This window comes from Anabrus simplex, chromosome 3, assembly GCF_040414725.1.
Source record: "Anabrus simplex isolate iqAnaSimp1 chromosome 3, ASM4041472v1, whole genome shotgun sequence".
In the NCBI taxonomy this organism is placed as follows: domain Eukaryota; kingdom Metazoa; phylum Arthropoda; class Insecta; order Orthoptera; family Tettigoniidae; genus Anabrus; species Anabrus simplex.
In genome coordinates this window covers 229,489,468-229,510,394 of record NC_090267.1, presented here as the reverse complement: position 1 = coordinate 229,510,394, position 20,927 = coordinate 229,489,468, and the positions used below count along the sequence as shown (strand labels likewise).

The 20,927-nt window shown below is 36.0% G+C and overlaps 1 protein-coding gene across 1 annotated transcript in view; it reads left to right on the top strand.

Annotated features, from left to right (window-relative positions):
- The window catches only part of Tbcd (tubulin folding cofactor D), a 278,977-nt gene that overhangs the window by 212,086 nt on the left and 45,964 nt on the right, over positions 1–20,927 (top strand). The window contains exon 14 of the mRNA XM_068226641.1: positions 4,994–5,130. Coding sequence (XP_068082742.1) covers positions 4,994–5,130 — 137 coding nt within the window. The remainder of the gene's footprint in view (positions 1–4,993; positions 5,131–20,927) is intronic.

Below are 20,927 nucleotides of genomic sequence, written 5' to 3'. Positions count from 1 at the left end.
TATTTACGTACAATTAGAGTAAAAATGTAACATACCCTTGGCTGTATAGTCGAGGATTTTTAAAGTCGCTGGCCTGGAAATGATCTGAACAGATCTTATAATTCTTTTACAGGCGTAACGTCCCTTCTTTCTTGTACACCTTATCCAAATCGCTTCTGTGACATTTCAAAACCCACAGATCACACCTACAACAACACATCGGTATTGAAGGTTAACTGCTGCTCTGTACGATAAAATATGCGTATTATATTTTAAGCCCGTTAAAACATGGGTCGAGCAGGTCAGAAGATTATGAAGTACTATAAAAATCTCTGTCACTGGAAGAATATATATGCAAACACAATATTACTTACATGTTCTTGTCACGAGGGAACCTGAAGAACGAGCGCGCATTTTTCTCTACTTCGTTATTACTGCAGCCAAACACAGCACATACCTTTCCCCTCATGTTGAGAGGAGATATCAAGGAATGACACACGCTACTATTTAATTATGTCAACTCACTGAAAACGCATAAATAACACCAAAAACTTCACACAAAAATACACGTGCTCTTATGACAGAATCAGTACCGTTCAGGTCTATCCGCTAGAGTGAACTCCAATAGCTGTCCCTCGATATCTCCCTCAGTGTCGTGTATTGTCTCTACTGTATTTGCCTCCACGTGGCAACTACAGGGTGATACAAAAAATGGGTTACAACAAACATATTACTGGAGATCTCCAATATCAGTGTCAATGTGTCTTTTCCTTTAACATTCCATTATTAAATAAATATAATTGTCTCTTTTGTGAGTCCTGAAAATTCTTTAAATCCACAAAATTTCACAACAAATAAAACACACAAAATTTACATAAATTTACAGCAACAAAAATCAAATATTTATTGAATTCTTCAAAAATGTTTTAGAGTTCCTTAGCTTCCATCCACGTTATTCATTTCTCACCACCGGTGACAATTTTATCCTGCTAATTCCTCAGAATTGTCATCCATTTTATAAGTTATGATGCAAAATAAGTCCGAGGTCCCCTTGACTTGATGAAGTTTAACTTATTTCATCAAATAAGTAGCACTTAAATGACTATGAATTGCAATAAGATCACCTTCATGAAGTTTATGAAGTATATCACTATTAAGTAAGACTTATTTGTGCTGGAATCTGGAATAAAGTCGAGATTTACTGTAAGGTCGACTTGAACATAAGTGTTATAGATGTTGATTCCCATAGGGAATCTGAAATATTTATCCCGAATGAGTAAATTTATAATACCAATATAAACGGTCCGTTATTGGACATTATAAATTTTCCAGCTAACTCATTCCTGGTTGCCAGCGTTTCGCCCCCATGTGCTAGGTTGGGCTCATCAGTTGGTACCTAGCACACCTACCAAGACGCATAGCTAGTGCATACTGTGGAGGCCACTGCTTTGGCTATTTGGAGCCACCGGCAGTGCCAATGCACTACGAGAGCCTTTGTCTCATTACCAAAGATTGATGCCTGCTTGGCCATCAGATGATATAGATGTTGATTCCCGTAGGGAATCTGAAATATTTATCCCGGATGAGTAAATTAATAATACCAATATAAATGGTCCTTTTTTGGACATTATAAATTTTCCAGCTAACTCATTCCTGGTTGCCAGCGTTTTGCCCCCGTGTGCTAGGTTGGGCTCATCAGTTGCTACCTAGCACACCTACCAAGACGCATGGCTAGTGCATACCGTAGAGGCCACTGCGTATATGTGTATGGCAAACACTACTCTTTCTAACTAAGCAATAAATCCTTAAATGGCTTGTTGCATTGCTGAGTTATTTACGTTTAAAATTCGTCAGGTATTTCTGCTGCACCCTGTACCACTACGTTAGGTACACAATAGGTTTGTGCTTAGTAGCAACAGAAGGGGAGTCTGTATGGGTTTTCGAGTACCCGTGATTAGTACCATTGGGAGAAACACCATGGGTCTGGGCGTTGCCTGTGATTAGTATCACTATATATCAGCAACACTGTGGGTCTGCGTTGCCTGTGATTAGTTCCCACTATATGGGGGACACCATGGGAATACCGGTGCTCATGATTAGCACACCTAGGCGAGGAACACCATGGGTTTGCGTTACCTGTGCTAGGTACAATACTTGTTAGTAGTACCATAATGTGTGGAACACCATGAGTCTTTTTTTTTTTTTTTTTTTTTTTTGGCTATTAGCTTTACGTCGCACCGACACAGATATGTCTTACGGCAACGATGGGATAGGAAAGGCCCAGGAAGTGGAAGGAAGCGGCCGTGGCCTTAATTAAGGTACAGCCCCGGCATTTGCCTGGTGTGAAAATGGGAAACCACGGGAAACCATCTTCAGGGCTGCCGACAGTGGGGCTCGAACCCACTATCTCCCGATTACTGGATACTGGCCGCACTTAAGCGACTGGAGCTATCGAGCTCGGTACCATGAGTCTATGCCACTTTTGATTAGTACTGCAATATGACAAATACCATGGTTCTACTTTACTAGCAATAAGTACCATTATGAGAGGCCGTTGACCTGGATTTTGGACCCCCTTAGCCAACAAGCATCCTCGATTCAGGTTTATGCTTTAGAAGCAGTCCCTTGGTCAGGAATACTGTTGTTTGTGGTAGTTTTTGGGTCAGATCCACTGATTATTTTAAATTCATATACATCGATTCATTCTTCTTCATCACATTTTTTAAATTCTGGTCACTGGATGATTTTGAACTTTTGAATTATCATTACGTTTCATCTCATTTTGTACCATTAGGGGCCGATGAGTTAGATGTTAGGCCCCTTTAAACAAAAAGCATCATCATCATCATCATCATCATCAAAATTATGCATTTATTTTCATGCTATTAAACACTTGTATGAAATGCAAATGTAATTTTCCTGTACTAATCTCATGCCATCATCCACACCAGTCCATAAAGTCATGATCATGAATAAACAACTGAATGAAAAACAAAATGTCACACTACTTGCAGCTGCAGCTGTTTCACTAGTACAAACAATCCGTGCATAGTTTGTGAGACATATGAATCTTATCAGTGTTCACTGTTAAGTCAATGTGCACACGTCTCCTAGATATGACACAGTGTGTTAATTAATACATATTATGATAAATAAGTTTGTATGGTTATAAGAAAACTATGTAAGAATACCACAAACATGAAGAAGCACACTAAAATACTCATTCCTCTTTCATTTTACACTGCACACCCTACTTTTTCTGTCCATAATTTGCTTTGCAGTACACTACAACAATCTTCTCCAAGTTTTCTGGTATTAATCTGTGGCATTTGTCTGTTGAAACTGGGTGTGACAAGACAGTACTTGAATTTGTATCTGCCTCTGTGGATCAGTGTAGAGTGTCGGCCTCTGGATCCCAAGATAGCGGGTTCAAACCCGGCAGAGGTATTGCAAGTGACTAATCTCATGTTTTAATCCATATTGAAATCTGTTGATTTACAATAACAAAGTTTTATTATGATCCACCTGTTCAATACATTATAATGTTGTCACATTTAAAATATCTTCATTAGTTAAAAATTATATGTGGGACATGAGTTAGAACTCATTCTTCCACAATTTTAATGTATCTTTCCCATTAAGCACATGTTTAAGGCATTTCTCCGAAGATTCTGTATTTTATGATATTCTAATAGAGTAAGTTTTAAGTTTGTGAAACATGGTCTAATAGTTCTTAAGTCATTATTTACGAACATAACCATTCTTCGAGATTCAGATTTGGCTGATGATACTCTGTAAGGGAGCGAAACATGTCCCACATATAACTTTTTAACTAATGAAGGTATTTTAAATGTGACAACATTGTAATGTATTGAACAGGTGGATCATAATAAAACTTTGTTATTGTAAACCGGCAGAGGTAGACTGATTTCTGAAGGGCGGAAGAAAAGTCCATTTGACACACCATGTCGTATGATGTCGGCATGTGAAAGATCTCTGGTGACACATTTGATGTTTACCCGACAAAATGAATTAAATCTCAGCCGTAGACATCCAAGAGAGTTTCAGTTTACTCGGTCTGCCATCTAGTAGGCCTAGAGTAAAACGAAATGTCGAAATTGATGAGCGGACAGCCAGATGGCGTCAAATTGAAATGTCTGCACGTGGTAGCTGAGGCCATACGACTACTACTACTACTACTACTACTACTACTACTACTACTACTACTACTACTACTTGATTTCATAAGCAAGTGTAGGTGTTAAACATTCAGGGAGATCCACATTATCATTATCAGCCAAATATTTATTTATAGCTTCCGTGACGTCGTAGCCCGGATTTCATTTAAGGACATCACAATAGTTTGTTTGCAGATGGAGTCTGAGGTTTTGTGCAATACCTTCCAGTTCGTGTTTCACATTTTTGGTAATGTCCAGCAAGTCACCAAGATGCAACCCACGTATTTCTAGCTTCTTGATTGATTCTGGCATGATTTGGAAGTGGGTCTTGATAAGTGGAGTTCCCTTTGAACCGTTTCATTGCCAAAAGTGTTCACAGCATTCATTATTTTACATTTCCTTCAAGACTGTTTGTAGAACATGTTAAAATATGCATAATAAAAATCAAAAACATGCACAATAAATAGAAAATTTGAAATGTATGCCGTAATCTCAAATATATGCGCTATTAAACTTAATAATTAGTACAATTTCTCCCTCAAATGCACTTCCTTGTCGGTTATGGAGGTGTACATATTGGCAAACAAAATGTGCTTTTGCATACAAATCCGATGTCTAATCATTAACTTATCTTTTGGATATGATTTCGTAGCCACATTCTGATATTACTGTTAGCAGTATTTCTAATAGATACGGTGAACTTACCATTTTTGATGGTACCTCTTCTGTGAGAGTGAGGAGTCATACAGTAAATTAATCACGTTGCATTTATGTATAATCATACGAGTGAGATTTACAGATTTGGTTTGATAAGAGTTTATATTATATTCTTTCAGGAGATTCGAGCCCCTCATGCGCGCCTTATGTAGATCAACTTTACAGCTGCTTTTTGGCCGGCTTGGGGGAATACACAAAGGATAGTCGTGGTGATATTGGTGCCTGGGTTCGAGAGGCATCTATGGCTGCTGTACAGGTATTGCTTGTAATTTTTTACTGTGACAAACAGTGTAAATAATAAAAAAAAATTAGTTTCCTAGAAGGAAACCCTAATTTAATACCATCGATTGAAAATGTTAAAACATTTAAGCTTTTTAAGTCTTCAGGCTTTTTTCAATCGACATGCTGGTAATTTAACGATTGAAAAAGCTTAAAGAGCCTAAGTGTAAATAATGTAAATCTTCAACTACATTTTTTAACTTTGCTCTTGCTCTGAGGAGTTACAGTTCCGTTTTAATGTTGTCCATTGAAATATTCTTTTCCATATTTTGTACTGGAGATGATGTAATGCAACTACTACTACAATAATAATAATAATAATAATAATAATAATAATAATAATAATAATAATAATAATAATAATAATAATAATAATAATAATAATAATAATAATAATAATAATTTTATTTTTACGAGGAAGTGTGGGAAATCTTTCATGAGGCACTTGTGAGGGTCCGCACCCCACAAGCGTGTGAGATTCCTACTCACTAAAACCCACACACCCTTTTCCCATGACGTATATCTCCGCCCTAGAACCGCTCTCAGATTACTTCAGGGCGGTGTCGTGCTAATTTCTCAGGTTTCTTCTTCCTTTATTTCTCCTTACTGCCGTTCATGAGCATTCATATTCCTCTTTTTCTGTCGCAGGATGCCTTCTACATATACTGCTACCTGATCCCAAGATTCTTGGCTTTGTAGCATCGCCTGCACAATAGTTTCTGACATCAGCTCTCCTTGCTCAGTATGTAAACATCTTCTCTGAGTTGACCAGTGATAGCATATAAAAAATGTGTGAAATACATAGTCTACATCATTGCAATAAATACACGCCGAGTGGCTCGCTCTACGTACTCTGTGTAGAAATTTCCGGAAGTATCCGTGACCCGTCAATAGTTGCGTAATGTAAAAGTTAACCTCACAATGAGCTCGGGCAACCCAATCAGCTAGACGTGGTATCAGCCGCTTAGTCCATTTTCCTTGAGGATCTTCCTCCCCTCTTTGCTCCCACAGCTCCATTCATTGCCTATAGCTAGCTCCTTAGCACGCTTCTTTCCAAGATCCCCTTGAGTTCGCCAAATTTCCTGTCTCTCTAAGGCAAGTAAATCAGTCGGTGCTACTGCTGCTACCGTACGAACCGCAGGTTCGGATACTGTGCGATATGTGCTTGTAATACGCAAAGCTGATCTCCGCTGTACCGCAGCTATCCTTCGCCGGTATTTTTCAAACTTTAGAGATTCAGCCCAAACTTCGGCACCATATATAAGTGTTGAGTGAACTATCGACATCAGAAGTCATCGTTTGCTAGACTTTGGACCGTTAACATTGGTCATTAATCTACTCAGCGCAATCGTTGTTTTCACCGCCTTATCTGTCACCCGTTTGATATGATCCCAAAAAGTAAATTTGGTATCAAGTGTCACTCTGAGGTACTTTATACTTCTAGATGTTTCAATTTCTGTTTGTCCAATATACATTGAAATCACGGCCATGATCCTTTTTCTTGTCAAGAGAACTATCTGTTTTATGATCTGCCAGTTGTAATCTGTGATTCGCCATCCAATCTTTCACCCGTCGCATCACTTGATTTAACTTAAACTGAGCCAACTCCAAATTTCGAGCTACTATCAAAACAGCTATAACATCAGCATAGCCCACTAGCATTGTGTCTTCCGGCATCTCTAACCTCAACAATCCGTCATACACAATGTTCCACAGATTTGGGCCAATCATGGACCCTTGTGCTGCACCAGCTGTGAGCCGTTTCACTCTCTGCCCATCTTCTGTGTGATATACTAGAGTACGATCTTTTAAATAATTTCTCATTATGTACATGAGATACTCTGGTAGTTTGAAAGTATTTTGAAGCGCTTCCAATATGTCATTCCACCTTATTGAGTTGAAAGCATTCTTAACATCCAGAGTCACAAGGAGTGTCACTTTTCGAGAATGATGATTACTCATTTGTGCACTTTTCGCTGTATTCAGCACTTCCTATACTGCATCGATTGTTGAATGTCCTCCTCGGAAACCATGTTGACGATCAGAGAGGTCCCCAGCTAGCTGAACTGCTGAAAGTATTCTTGGCTTCAAAACCTTTTCTAATCCTTTACCAGCAGTATCCAGCATACATAAAGGCCTATAGTCCCCAGATTTCCCTTTGCTTATTAAAACTAGCCGAGCTGTTTTCCAGCGAACACTAAAAACCCCCGATAGCAGACAGCTATTGTACATTTTCAGCAGTACTTGTGAACAGAAATCTGCTATCAGCTTTAGTATCTTTGCTGGAATACTATTTGGTCCTGGGGCCTTTTTATTTCTAAGGGACATAATCGTTCTCGTCAATTCTTCTTGTGTAAAAAGTGGTACATCATCTATGAAGTCATCATCATCATCATCATCAGACCTCTCAGGATGATCTGGGAATAATATATCAACAATATCCTTCATTGCATTTGAGTCCATGATCGGGTTCGAGAAACTTTGACGCAGATAACCTTTGAGATAGGAATAGACGTATTTCTTCTTAGTGAACCTTATCAAGACAAAGACCACCCAGGATGATTCGTGGATAATTGTGGGACAGCTGCAATTTGGATACGAGATTTGGGTAGATGCCCAGTATCAAACCAAGGATGCGGAGACAGTTTTGTTTGGACCCGCACTGGTAGATATACTTTAGTGAGCTGTTAATTTACGCCAAATGAGTCAGTATTTGAATTTCAGGCTAAGCTGGATGACCTAGAGGATGTATTACAACGTTTTGACAACGGTTTAATCGTGGTTGGTGATTTCATTGCACAAGCACTAGAATGGGGGTATTTCACAGTACGACTCTAGAGGGCGTCGAACTATGAAGATGGCCGCTAGGTTGGATTTGATGGTCACTAATATTGGAAATGTGCCAACCTTTTGACGACTGGGCTGTAGGTGAACCATACTGGACGTGACTTTTGTATCTGAGGACATTGTGTCAAAAATCAATGACTGGCGGGTGATTGAAGAATACACGGGAAGCGATCACCAGTACATTACTTTTCGTGTTCTTCCTGAAACTTCACAGATGAATATTAAATTGTATAAACCAACACAGTGGAATATAGAAAGTATGCACAGAGAAAAATTTCTTGCTATCTTAAGAAATTGAAATGGATAGTATTACAGAACAAATTTGTTGTTATAAAGGGAAAGAAGCAGCTGAGAAACCTGTAGAACTCGCCATGCAGCTTATTTGGAGAGCATGTAATCTGTCCATGACTAGTAGTACATTACAAAACAAGGGAATTGATTATTTTCACCATGTTGGTCCGTATTGACTTATATTGAAATCTCTATAGAACACTTTTCCGCCTTGTCAATACTTTACATATTTTATTGTACTTAATTACTGTACAGGTTTCGAGAGCCAACTACTCTCTTCTTCAGCGGTGCCAAAACATCAATTAATCTTTGGACTTGGTACATTGGTACAAATAGAACAATTATATAAAAATCTTGAAATTGTTACAATATTTCTGTGTTTCACCATTCACTTACTTACTATGTCACTTGTTACAGACTTTAAACTAGAAATTTTCAAATTATAAATAATAAAATCTATGAAATTAATCACTATATGCTAATTTTATGTCTTTATTTACATCTAAAAGGAATAAATGTTTCTTCGTGTCTAAGTTTACATTTACTTTGCCATTTAGTAAAACACTTTAAAATAAAATAGTTTCCATTTCGTAAAAATAAATAAATAACATCTGTTAAGTTAGTCACTATGTTAAAATATTTTTGCTCTCTTCTTGAAAATTTTTTTTTTTCTTTCCGTAAGTCCTAAAAATGAAAAATATTATATTTACATTCCTGATCTGTAATTCCATTACCTTATTTATTCTAATAATTGTCATTTAACTTACTGCTATAATTCTGAGACCTCACATGAATCGGAATTTCCTCCTCTTTATCCCGTCCAACCATGCTAGCCATTTAACTGTCCAATTCCTTTAAAATAAGCAACCAAAAAACCAACTTTAGAGACTTTTTTGCAAAAATAGACTACTATTCAGATGCCAGGAGAATTTTATTTTAGGCCTACTTACTTCAGTTTCATCTAAATTTATCCACAAATTAAAGTGATGTAACGGTCTGAACCAAACAATATGTCCTCCTTACTGTCAATGACCTTACGAGGCGAGCTGCTACTATGCTGCCGGTTACGTAATGACCATGCTAGCCATTTTACCATCGAATTCTTCAGTTCAACTGGTTGCCAAATTTAACCATGAACAAAATATTATTGCACTAGTCTGAATAAACAAACATGTTCTTGGTCATTGATAGCAGAGAGCAACGAATTGGAAACTATTTTATTTTAAAGTGTTTTACTAAATGGCAAAGTAAATGTAAATTTAGACACGAAGACACATTTTATTCTTTTTAGATGTAAATAAGGACGTAAAATTAGCATGTAGTGATTAATTTAATAGATTTTATTATTATTTGAAAATTTCTAGTTTAAAGTCTGTAACAAGTGACATAGTAAGTGAAAGGTGAAACACAGAGATATATTGTAACAATTTCAAGATTTATATATAATTGTTCTATTTGTACCAAAGATAAATTGATGTTTTAGCACTGCTGAAGAAGAGAGTAGTTGGCTCTCAAAACATGTACGGTAATTAAGTATAATAAAATTTGTAAAGTATTGACAAATAAATTTCATTTTTTTTCATTTTTTTTACCTGCCGCATTAGACAATCAACAGTGCAGTCAAGCACGTTAAACTATATTTACTAATGTTTTATTTTGGCCAGTCATTTGTTTTATTGAACTATCAACATGTATATCTCTACATTTAGTGTAAATTATTGTTAAAACGACTATAATACTGATCATTTTACAATTGTTCAATTAAGTTCATTTCATACAGGACTAAATATTCAAAAGATTGGGGATCAATTAAACTGACTAGGCAAATGCCTATGTTTAAAAATACTCTGACATACTCATCACATTAAAGAAAAGACGAACTCATATTAGTTTCTCACATATGTACATTGAGTGTAAGAAGAGCAATTAATTTTTGTAATTGTATAATATTGAAATTCTCAACATGGGTATAACCACTTTAAAATCGTTGAATTCTAGAATATGTCATTAGCTCTCAAAATGAGGCATAATATGTAAATGCAATTCTAGTGTAGCTAAGGATGACCTTTTGAGAGGTCGAAACCAGTCCTACATGTGACAATAAAATAGTGTTGATTAGGTGGAACTTCTCTTTCATTTATGACTTAAGTATTGACAAGGCAGAAAAGTGTTCTATAGAGATTTTACGAAACAAGAAGCGTTCAGCGTATTGGTGGACCAAAGATATTGCTGACCAGAGAAGACATTGTCTACAACTTAGACGGAAGGCACAGAGAGCACGAGTCAGCCAAGAAGACACCTCACTCACAGCTGAGTATAAGTCGGCGAAGAGAGAAGTGAGAAATGCTATCAAAAAAAGTACAGTTGACATATGGTGGAAAATGGCTAAGGAAGTGGGTGACGATCCATGGGGATGGGGATACAAGATCGTTATAATAATGATAATAATGATAATGATAATAATTAATAATTTGGAAAGGGAGTCACTATTTAAGGAGAGAAAATCAAAACTGAAATTTGTTGATTATTATTATTATTATTATTATTATTATTATTATTATTATTATTATTATTATTATTATTATTATTATTATTATTATTATTATTATTATTATTATTTTGTGACTGTTGTTGCCCAGCACACAGCCCAAGTGAGGCATAGATCTTATGATGAGGATATATTGCATCTTCCATGTATAGGAAACTGTGTTTGTGTTGTGAAGCATGGCAGTGTGTGAGCTGCAGGGATGTTGGGGACATCACGAACACCCAATCCTCAAGTCAGGGTAAGTGATGGTTGATGATTTAAATGCCACACCAGACTGGGAATCAAACCCGGAACAATGAGGCCTGAAACCGGTCATCTGTAATACTGATATCATCCAAACAGCAGTATTCTGAACATACAGACAAAAACAATTGTTGCAAAGGAAAGTTTAGAATCACTGTAGCTCATGCATTGGATTTTACTTGACATGCAGTCACATTTTGAAATAATACGTTTACATTTTTAAATAATACAATTACCGCATGTTAACTTGGAAGGTAATGCGGATGACAGAAAGCATGACCAGTACAGGGTAAACAAGTTAATGTGGGAGGGACAACTGAATCAGAGAGTGTTTGAACCAACTAGAGGGAAGAATATTCAAGACGTGGTGCTGATACATAAAACCAGATGAGCTCTATAGAGAAACTGAAGTGGTAGGTGGAGTAAGTGATCACGAAGTTTTGTTAGTCATAGTTAAAAACAAATGTGGTAGGAAGGAAGGTTGTAAAAGGAGGAACTTTCAGCAGTACCATATTATTAATGAGAAAGGCATGAGGGAGTTAAAGTAATTATGATCAGTGGAAAATAGTAAATAAAAATATAAACAGCCTATGGGGTGGGTTTGAACCAATTGTTTAGGAGTGTGGAAACAAATATGTACCTTTATTAAAAGTGGTGAGGAATGGTAAAGTCTCACTATAATATAACAGAGAAATAAAGAAATTAACCCATTCACTTCAGGTTTAATGGTCTCGCACGCTCACGTAGAAATCAGATTTAAATTGTTGTCAACACACAAGTAAGCCACCCAGTCAAAACTACTGTGCACTACTCTGAAATAAATGTCATAAATGGAACAGCAATCAGAACTTTCATGCACAGTTTTCAGTGAAGAATTCAAAATAATTGTATTCGACAACAATGATGTTCGAACGAAGATTTTGTGTCTTAAATCTCAAAACATTTGTGTATATGTAGAGGTACTTCACACTACTCATTGTCTCTTGAAAAATTGGGGTCTCATTACATTTATCTTTGCTAAAAATGTAATTGGGTGTGGGCCTTACGAACCTGGGACATCAGAATGTAGAATGCAGAGGGCAAAGTAGGCGTTAATTTCATCCTCATCAGTGTGAAACCAATTGACAGTCACCATCTTTTTTCTATGTGGGTCCGATAATTGTTCTATAGTATAAATTTTTTTCTGTGCAATGTGGGAAACTACGTTCCATAAACTCCAAGAGCACAGACAACTCCGATAGAGAATTATCTAAATATTTGTCTCTCAGTTTTCCTGATACCCCTGGAGAGCCTGTAAATTAATGATTAATTGGTTGGTTATTTCTACTACTAACCCACTCCTAGTCACTATGTTTTGGTTTCACACGCAAAGTTTAGGTTCGAGTTCACAGATACTTGTATCAGATGAACTGTCACTTTCATTTAAAATCTCTTCTTCAGTGTTATCATAATCACAATCGCTGTCCTCTGAATCTAAAACACTTTCAATTAACTCAACAACAGCATTGATGTCACTTGCCTATACTACGCCCAGAGCCATGGCTAGGAGATTGACACCTATTGAAATGTTTGTGCTTTCAGAGGTTAAAATTAGGCAATAAATAATGGTGCAAGTTCTTAGAAGGAGAGCTGTAAACAAGCCACATTCTTCTGTTCATGGAAGTTCACAAAAGGGAAGTCCTTGCAGGGGTGATCAAAATATAAGGTTAGTAAATGCGACTTGGCGCGGCGTGTGAATGTCTCATCATTTGAGTTGTTTAAAGCCCGGCCAATGCTTGTGTGAACGTGTCGTCAAATGAGTTGAGTGGTTTAAGGACTTGCATGTTGGAAAGAAATTTAGATGAGGATGGATGTGAAAGTAAGGAAAAATTGAAGAAACTTACTAGGAAATTGAACTTGTAAAAAAAAAAAAAAAAAAAAAAAAAAAAAAAGTATCTAACGATAACATTATGTCAAGCATAATTGGCAGTAATATGAATATTAGTGAAAAATGGGAGGATATGTAAGGTACTTTAAGAAAGAAACAGGATCCATGAAGAACATTGTAGGATTACTCTAGAATCTAGGATTATTCTACATTCTAGATTAGTGTTGTTTAGATATTAGGGTGGTGTATATGCTAGGATTTACAATAAGGCAGAAGTATTTAGTCAGCAGTATGTTAAGATAGTTGGATGTAAGGATAATTTACCTATGATTATTTACAAAAATTAAAAGGTAGAAAATAATTTTGGATTGATAAGATTTCTGGGGATATATTAAAGACAGTGGGGTGTGATATACCAGTAGCACTACCGTATTTAAGCGAATAATCCCTGCCACCGAATAATCCCCGCACCCTAACTTTACGAAGGCCGATTTTGAAAGAAAAAAAAATGCCAACATTGACGCAAATAAAACCCACACCCCAATTTTTTGCCTCAATTTAAAAAAAAAGTGCTGGTATTATTCGTGTAAATACGGTACATATGAAGTACTTACACAAGACCCTTGTTTATCCATCCCTCATTCATCCGGATTATCCAGATTGATTTTTTTATTTATTGTGCAGTATTATTATTTTTGTGTTTTTCATCAGGAAAATATATGCTCCATTTAACTAATACTGTACATATTTCGCCTTTCTGTGTCCAGAGCGAGTCGTAAAAGAAATCCAGGCCAGTTTACTCTGTGTTCCATGATTATACAAATTTTTAACATGAGTTCCGAAAGAGAAGAGAACGGCTTCTTGATAAACACATTATTTACCAGTAGTGATGATGGACGTCTCCATCTTATAAATCTTTGGTTATCGAAGAATACGATCTATATTGCGCCTTAACTCTAAATCTATCTAAAATGCTTAACCAAATTGATAAATAGCACTTCCAGTGCCATAATTATTTATTCAAATTGAGAAAGTTGAGACAAGAAAATGAAATGAAGGAAAATTATTATCTCACATTGAATTAATTGAATCTGCTTCAACAGGGTAAATCATGAATATTGATCATTAATATGTTAGTTATGTATGATAAAAATTAATAAAATTTGAAATGAACTTATATATCACTTTCACATCATCATTCAAATTAATGAAAATATACGTAAATCAAAATTAAAATTTCTTTAAATAAGTACAAATCCACTTAGAAAGTCAAGGATAATGTTAAGTTGTTTTGTCTTTATCAATATCATAATTCATTTCTCTTATTCTGATAACTTAGGGTCAGGGTTACGCTTTATGCTTGTTTTTGGATTATCACAGTATTTGTGTGTATCGGGAAAAATATAAGTATTTCTTGTTATCAAAAACATGTGCTAATATTCACCTTAACATCTAACATTATTCATCATTGCATCATTTATCAGAATAATCTGGATCTGTACACATCCTGAAATCTCACCGGTTCGGACCTCCATAATTTAAAAAATCCGTATCACCGCTATATTTCTATATGATAAAACAATCTCTATCCTGATATGCTTTACTTTGTCCATTGTGGCAACCCGTAATTGCAGGAAGTCGTTGATACGTTCAATAAATATATAAATATATATATATATACAGTTAACCATATTTCTCACTTGAGTATCTGAATTTTAGTGTATGACCTCGTGTCATTTATCTAAATATGCAAAAGATATCTTTCATGAAGATACTAGAAATCATCTATCCTCCTGGGATTATTTATAAGAAAATAACAATGCCTATCCATGTGATTTGATGTATGCCATGCTTATCATTCAGGAAAATATAACCTTATGGTAGAGATACTAGGTTAAAATTTATCAAATTACTAACCGACACTTCCTAAAATGATTCATTGTGATGATCTAATCATGCCATAACCCATTATAACTACCACAACATGTCACTATCATAGGATATAGATTCTCTGTCTATGAAATATCATCATGGTATCATGAACATAAATGATCCTGGATTGCATCAAAATATCATCTTTCTCTTCAGACATAATCATTTTCTTCTTTTATCGACGTAGCACCATATATTCTATTTTTCCATTCTTCATTATACTCATATAACATTACCTTCATCTCACATATCTCTTCCATTTCTTTCCAATAATCCTTATATTTAACTCTTCTTGATGCTTAAAATCATTTCCTTCCCAATTATTCACTTCATTGGATCAATATCTTCATATCTATTCTCAACATGTCTTCGACTTATTCTCATATCCACGTATATAACCCTACTCTGATTTCCTATAGCAATATCTAACCTTCATATTCCAAAATATCAATAATCACTTCACATATAACCTTAAATATTCTACCACTCTGCACTACATATTTCACATGGTATAACCTTCCAATATTCTTTGGTTTCATTGCAATGGCATTAACATATTATTCACTTCACACCCCCTAATAAGAATTGATCTTATCTTTAGGATGACTACCTATCTCCATGTATTTTGACACAAATGTAAAACTATTTTGCGAGAATCTAACATAATTGAATCATCTCAAAGATATTAACGAACTAACATCTATTTATAAACAACTAAGACGTCTACTTTGGAATTTATATGACACTAATTTACCTTAATTTAATGAAAAACCTATCTTTTCCCTTCGGCTCCGGGATTGGATTATGTCTGCATCGTCATCTGCGGCTCTGGCTTGACGGTCACAGTCCGCCTCTGGTTATTGAGATGTTCTCGGATATGTGGTCCTTCTTTGCCGTCATCTTAGCTTGGTCTCGTCCAGACAATCTCCTCATAGTCTTCTTAGAACTGCGTGGCAGCCAGGTCTTGTACAAAGTTACATGTATGAAGTTAGTTGTGACATTATGTTGAATTCAAAGCCTTCTAACATTACAATTTCAATGATAATTCTTTTAGATCGAATTTTATCATAATAATGTTGCAGATCTCCAATATGTCTGCCGTTGTTTCAGCTTCATATGTATCGTATATTACTGTTTTTAAAGTTCAGTTAGTTATTGCTGCGTTATAAAGAATTCCCTTTTCTTCTGATTAAATCGAGGCCTAGTTTTCACCATGATGGACTCTAATATATGTATTGTCTTTATAATATTCTTCTTATCTTGCAGATTATATTACTGCTGTTATATTTATACACTTTCCAGTTAGTTTTAACATTGTAAATCCCTGTTTTTCTGATGATCTTCTTCTAAGTTATGAACTTATAAATGCGTGTCTAGCCTCCTCGAATTAATACATCCATTCTCTACGATGGTTCTTTCATTTATCATTTTGCAATAGTACTGGTGTTAACAGTTCTGAGTCTTGTTTTGTCTCGGCCACTGCCATGTTGATTTTTACTATTTTTACCTCACGCTATATCGTATCTCCTTGATATATATTATCGAGTTGATGCGTTCTGTTTAAATTTATCGGCAATTGCCACCATCTTAACTCCACTGAATTCTATTCTCAGAACAGTGAAATGGCACAATATGAAACTATACATTTACGTTTGCACTTCAGGCAGCATAGAGATTGCCAATCACAATGCTTCAAGCTACTATTACTAGGGTCAGTGTGGATGATAGTAACATACATGCCTTGTTGCATAATGACAGTGATGCTGGTTATGGCATGATGCACGATGGAAAAATTATTGCTGCCTGTGGTACAAAGGATGGGAGTGATGATGAGTTGAAAAATGAAAGTGAAGTTTTAGAGGAAGAAATAATGCCTTTTGCATAGGCAACAGCACAACTGGAAAAATTAATGGTTTATCCAGAATATCAGATGGAAACAACTCCAGCTGAACGGATGTTGGTGAAATGCCTATTCGATCGTGCTGCTCTCAAATGCCACATAAATTTGAAACAAAAGAAACATACATGCTGTTTCATTAAATAGAAGTGAGTACCTTATGTACTGTATTGAGTTAATGTGCCAAAAGATGTTTTTTTAAATCCGGATTACCTCCAGTCCCATTTAGTTAGGATAAACAAGGAGGTTCTTGTGTACTTATTTCTGTTTGCATGAAGGTATTCCAGATGAATTGAGAGTTGCTATAGTAGCCCCATTGTACAATGATGAACATAAAGCAGATAACTACAGGCCAGTCAGTTTGACATATGTTGCATGTAAGCTCTAGGAAAGCATTCTTTCTGATTATATTACACACGTTTGTAATATTACTAACTCGTTTGATAGAAGGCAGTTCGAGTTCAGGAAAGGTTACTTCAGTGAGGCTCAGCCTGCAGGATTCCAGCAAGATATAGCAGGTATTTTAAAGTAAGGAGGTCAAATAGACTGTTTCACTATTACATATCCAAGTTGATAGGGTAAATCATGGGAGACTACTTATGGAAATGAGTGCTGTTGAACTAGACAAAAGAGTGATAGAATGGGAGGTTCAATTTCTAGAAAATAGAACTCAGAGAATTAGGGTAGTTGAAGTATTATTCAGGGTGTTCTGATAGTTTTTGTATGTACAGTGAAACCTTGTTAGTTCGTTCCTCATTAACACGTTTTCCTGCTTAGCACTTTGTAAATTCAAAGTCCTGCTTCTCATCGTATTAAATCTATATAAAAATACCTGACTTATCGTGTCACAGATTTTCACTATTATCGTTTGGTATGATCACATTTTTCGTAGCCTTGAAAATTTTATTTGTTATCCCTTGTGAAAGGAATGTGATTTCCAGCTTGGGTAAGATCCCTCGCAACAGTTGCATGATAATGGGAAAAGGCCTTGAATATTTGAACTTCACAGGATAAGTTGCACCTTCAGGGGAGCAAGCCGTTAGCCTCAGGAATGCTCAGTTTCGCTTGCCGATTAGCTGTGAGATTGCTGAATAACTCAGTGAGCCTGTGTGTGCTTGTATTTCGCATTCCATTCAGAAGTTAGAAATTTATTTTGTGTTGAATGGTACAGTGAAGGGTAGCATATATTTGTCATGTGATAACGTACATCTGGATTAGGAACATAATCATGTGAAGTTGACCAGCATGGTACATATTTGTCTTTTGATAGCCTAGTTATGGATACGGTAAAAGTTGTGAAATTCATTACTAATGAAGACAGAATTAAAATCTGGCAGAAAGTATAACTGTCATCCACATCTTTAAGCATGCAGAGGTGGTGTAAATGTTTAAACTTGCGCCTTTGAGTTAGGTTGGACAGACCGGAACAATCGGTTGTTCCAGAAAATTAGGAGCTTGAGGTAGAGTGTTTTGGTACAGTGTGCCGGCACACGGGACTGTAACTGCGCAGTAAAAGCAACATGGCATGCTCTGCAACAGCGGGAAAGTGCTGCTGTACTGACGTGCTGTGTGTAGTTATGGCCAGCATAAAGCTGCACTGAACGTGAAGGAACAGTCGGAACACTGAATTTCATGCCCAATAATCCTGTTTAAAGGCTGCTTTTAGGTTAAGATTTTTTCGGTCAATATGAAATACACATAACACGGTCACATTGGCAGTACAGGTTTTTAAACATAACTAATCCAAGGATATTTTCATCAGTCGAATGTATTGGCCTGTATTGTGAGTAATTAGGGCCAGGATAAAACTTCACGGCACGTGAAAAAGCATGTTATAAACCTCATTATTTGTCCGCATTGAAAATTTACAGTTCAAAAGTAATAAAGGTGTTCATTAATCCACTTATTCAATACTTAATTCCACTTACAGTGGTTACATAAATGCAATAACACTTATTTGGGACATGTTTCGCCCTTAATTTAGGGCATCTTCAGCCTAAAATATTATCTTCAAAAGTACATATAATATTATAATAGAAGCTAAAACATTAGCCAGTTACTAAAATTTGGTACATATAATGTGAATATTGATACATTAATGAAAGCATTTTAATGGAACACTGTCAATGATCATACTAAAACTATCTTGTCAGAGACTAAAACTTCCTCCAATAAAATGACGTAGTTCTAATTCAAGTTGTTCAAATAAAATTATATGTGGTTTCACCTAAAGTGATAATGCGTATATTGCCAACAAAATGAAGGCGTTAACATAAGCACAAAAACATATGTCATGTATAAAACACGTTCAGGGCCGCTGTTAAAGTCGTAAGCATGAAGGTATTAAAACATTCAAAGGTAGATATACGTAAAGGCGAAACTGAAACATCAGTTGATTATCATAGAAAAAGTGGCCCTTTGTACTGGTAGGAAACATTGTCAGAAACCTTTGTCAAGAGATGCCGGTAGATTCAGGAAAAATGTTCACTGTAAGAGAAGGAAAGGAAGTCTTAAAAAGGTAAACGCAAGGAGATAACCCTTATTACGTTGCTTAGAATAGATGAGGACTTACGTGTTTGTTGTAAGTTGTTACTTGTTATCTACCGTTGTGTTAGTAACTGTCCTTCTGTTGGCTCTGTGTTTCGTATTGTATCTGTGCTGCAGAGGCGGTAGTGAACTCGGAGGGGAAGGGATGGGGGAGTGTGGAAGGGAGGAAAGGATGGGTGGAGTTAACTGTGTCGATGCTGACAAAGTGGCGGAGTTATCGAATTTGTTGGAAGTAGGCCTATTATCCGTAGGTATGGGTGGAGTTTTAGAGTATGAAGAATTAGGTATCCTAACTTTGCTTGAACTAACCGTATTTAATAATTTAGGCGTTAATTCATGTAACATGCTTTTAATGTCCGTGATGTCATTAAGATTCTGATCCTTGTTATACGTCTGGTCTAAATAGATATATAAACTTTCTAGTTCGTTCAACATTCTTCCTTTTTCTATATTTTTAATTATCGCTAGATCTTTCTCTATGGATTCAAATTGGTGACCAGTCTCTCTCATATGCAAACTCATCGCCGAGTATTTTCTTATGCTTTAACATGTTCCATGTATTTTGTCATAAAGCTTCTCTCAGTTTGTCCAGCATCTGAAAAATTACACTGTGTACATTTGAGTCTATATACTCCCGATCCCAAATAACGATTTTTGTCATAATTAACTTTTTTATTATTAAAGAATATGGATTGGTTAGTATTAGTAGTTCTAATAGCTATATTAAAATTATGTTTTTTTGAATACACTAGTAATCTGGTGAATAGCTGGATTGTTATAAGTGAATGTAGCATACTCAGTCTTTTTGGTTTTGTCTGGTATCAAATTCGTGGATAACCTGTTCTTAATTTTATTGATCATTCTATTGATCATTCCTATTTTGAAACCATTCAGTTTAGCAAGATTCCTAATATAATTCAACTCTGTCTTCAAATTCTTGGGAGATAGAGGAATTCTAAGTGCTCTGTATATTAGACTGGGAAAGGATGCCTGTTTATGTGAATTCGGGTGTAATGAGAAATTGTTTATAATTGTAGATGATTGTATCGGCTTTCTAATGATATGGAAATCAAGAGTGTTATCTTTACGCATGACTGTTACATCTAGAAAATTCAATGAGTTATCGACTTTGTCCTCTTTTGTGAATTTCAAATTGGGTTCGATTTCATTTAACTTATCTAGAACTTCTTGGCTATTAGAGACATTTTTGTTTATAATTACAAATGTATCATCTACATATCTCAACCATAAATCAATTCCTTTAATAATTGCCAATATTTCGTTGTGCGCGACTGAATCCATGAATATGTCGGCAAGGATGCCCAATATTGGGTCACTCATTGCTACTAACCCATTCCATTTATAAATTCTATTGTTAGGTAAGGGTTATACTGCCCGAAGGCAGGTCCGAACCTCCGCAGAGGTGTTCCTGAGCCGGAGTTTACGTGCGGTAGGATGGCCAGTTCCTTTCCGCTCCTCCATTCCCTTACCCACCACCAACAGCGCGTGGCAACCCATCCAACTCCTGACTACACCCAATGTTGCTTAACTTCGGAGATCTCACGGGATCCGGTGTTTCAACACAGCTACGACCGTTGGCTT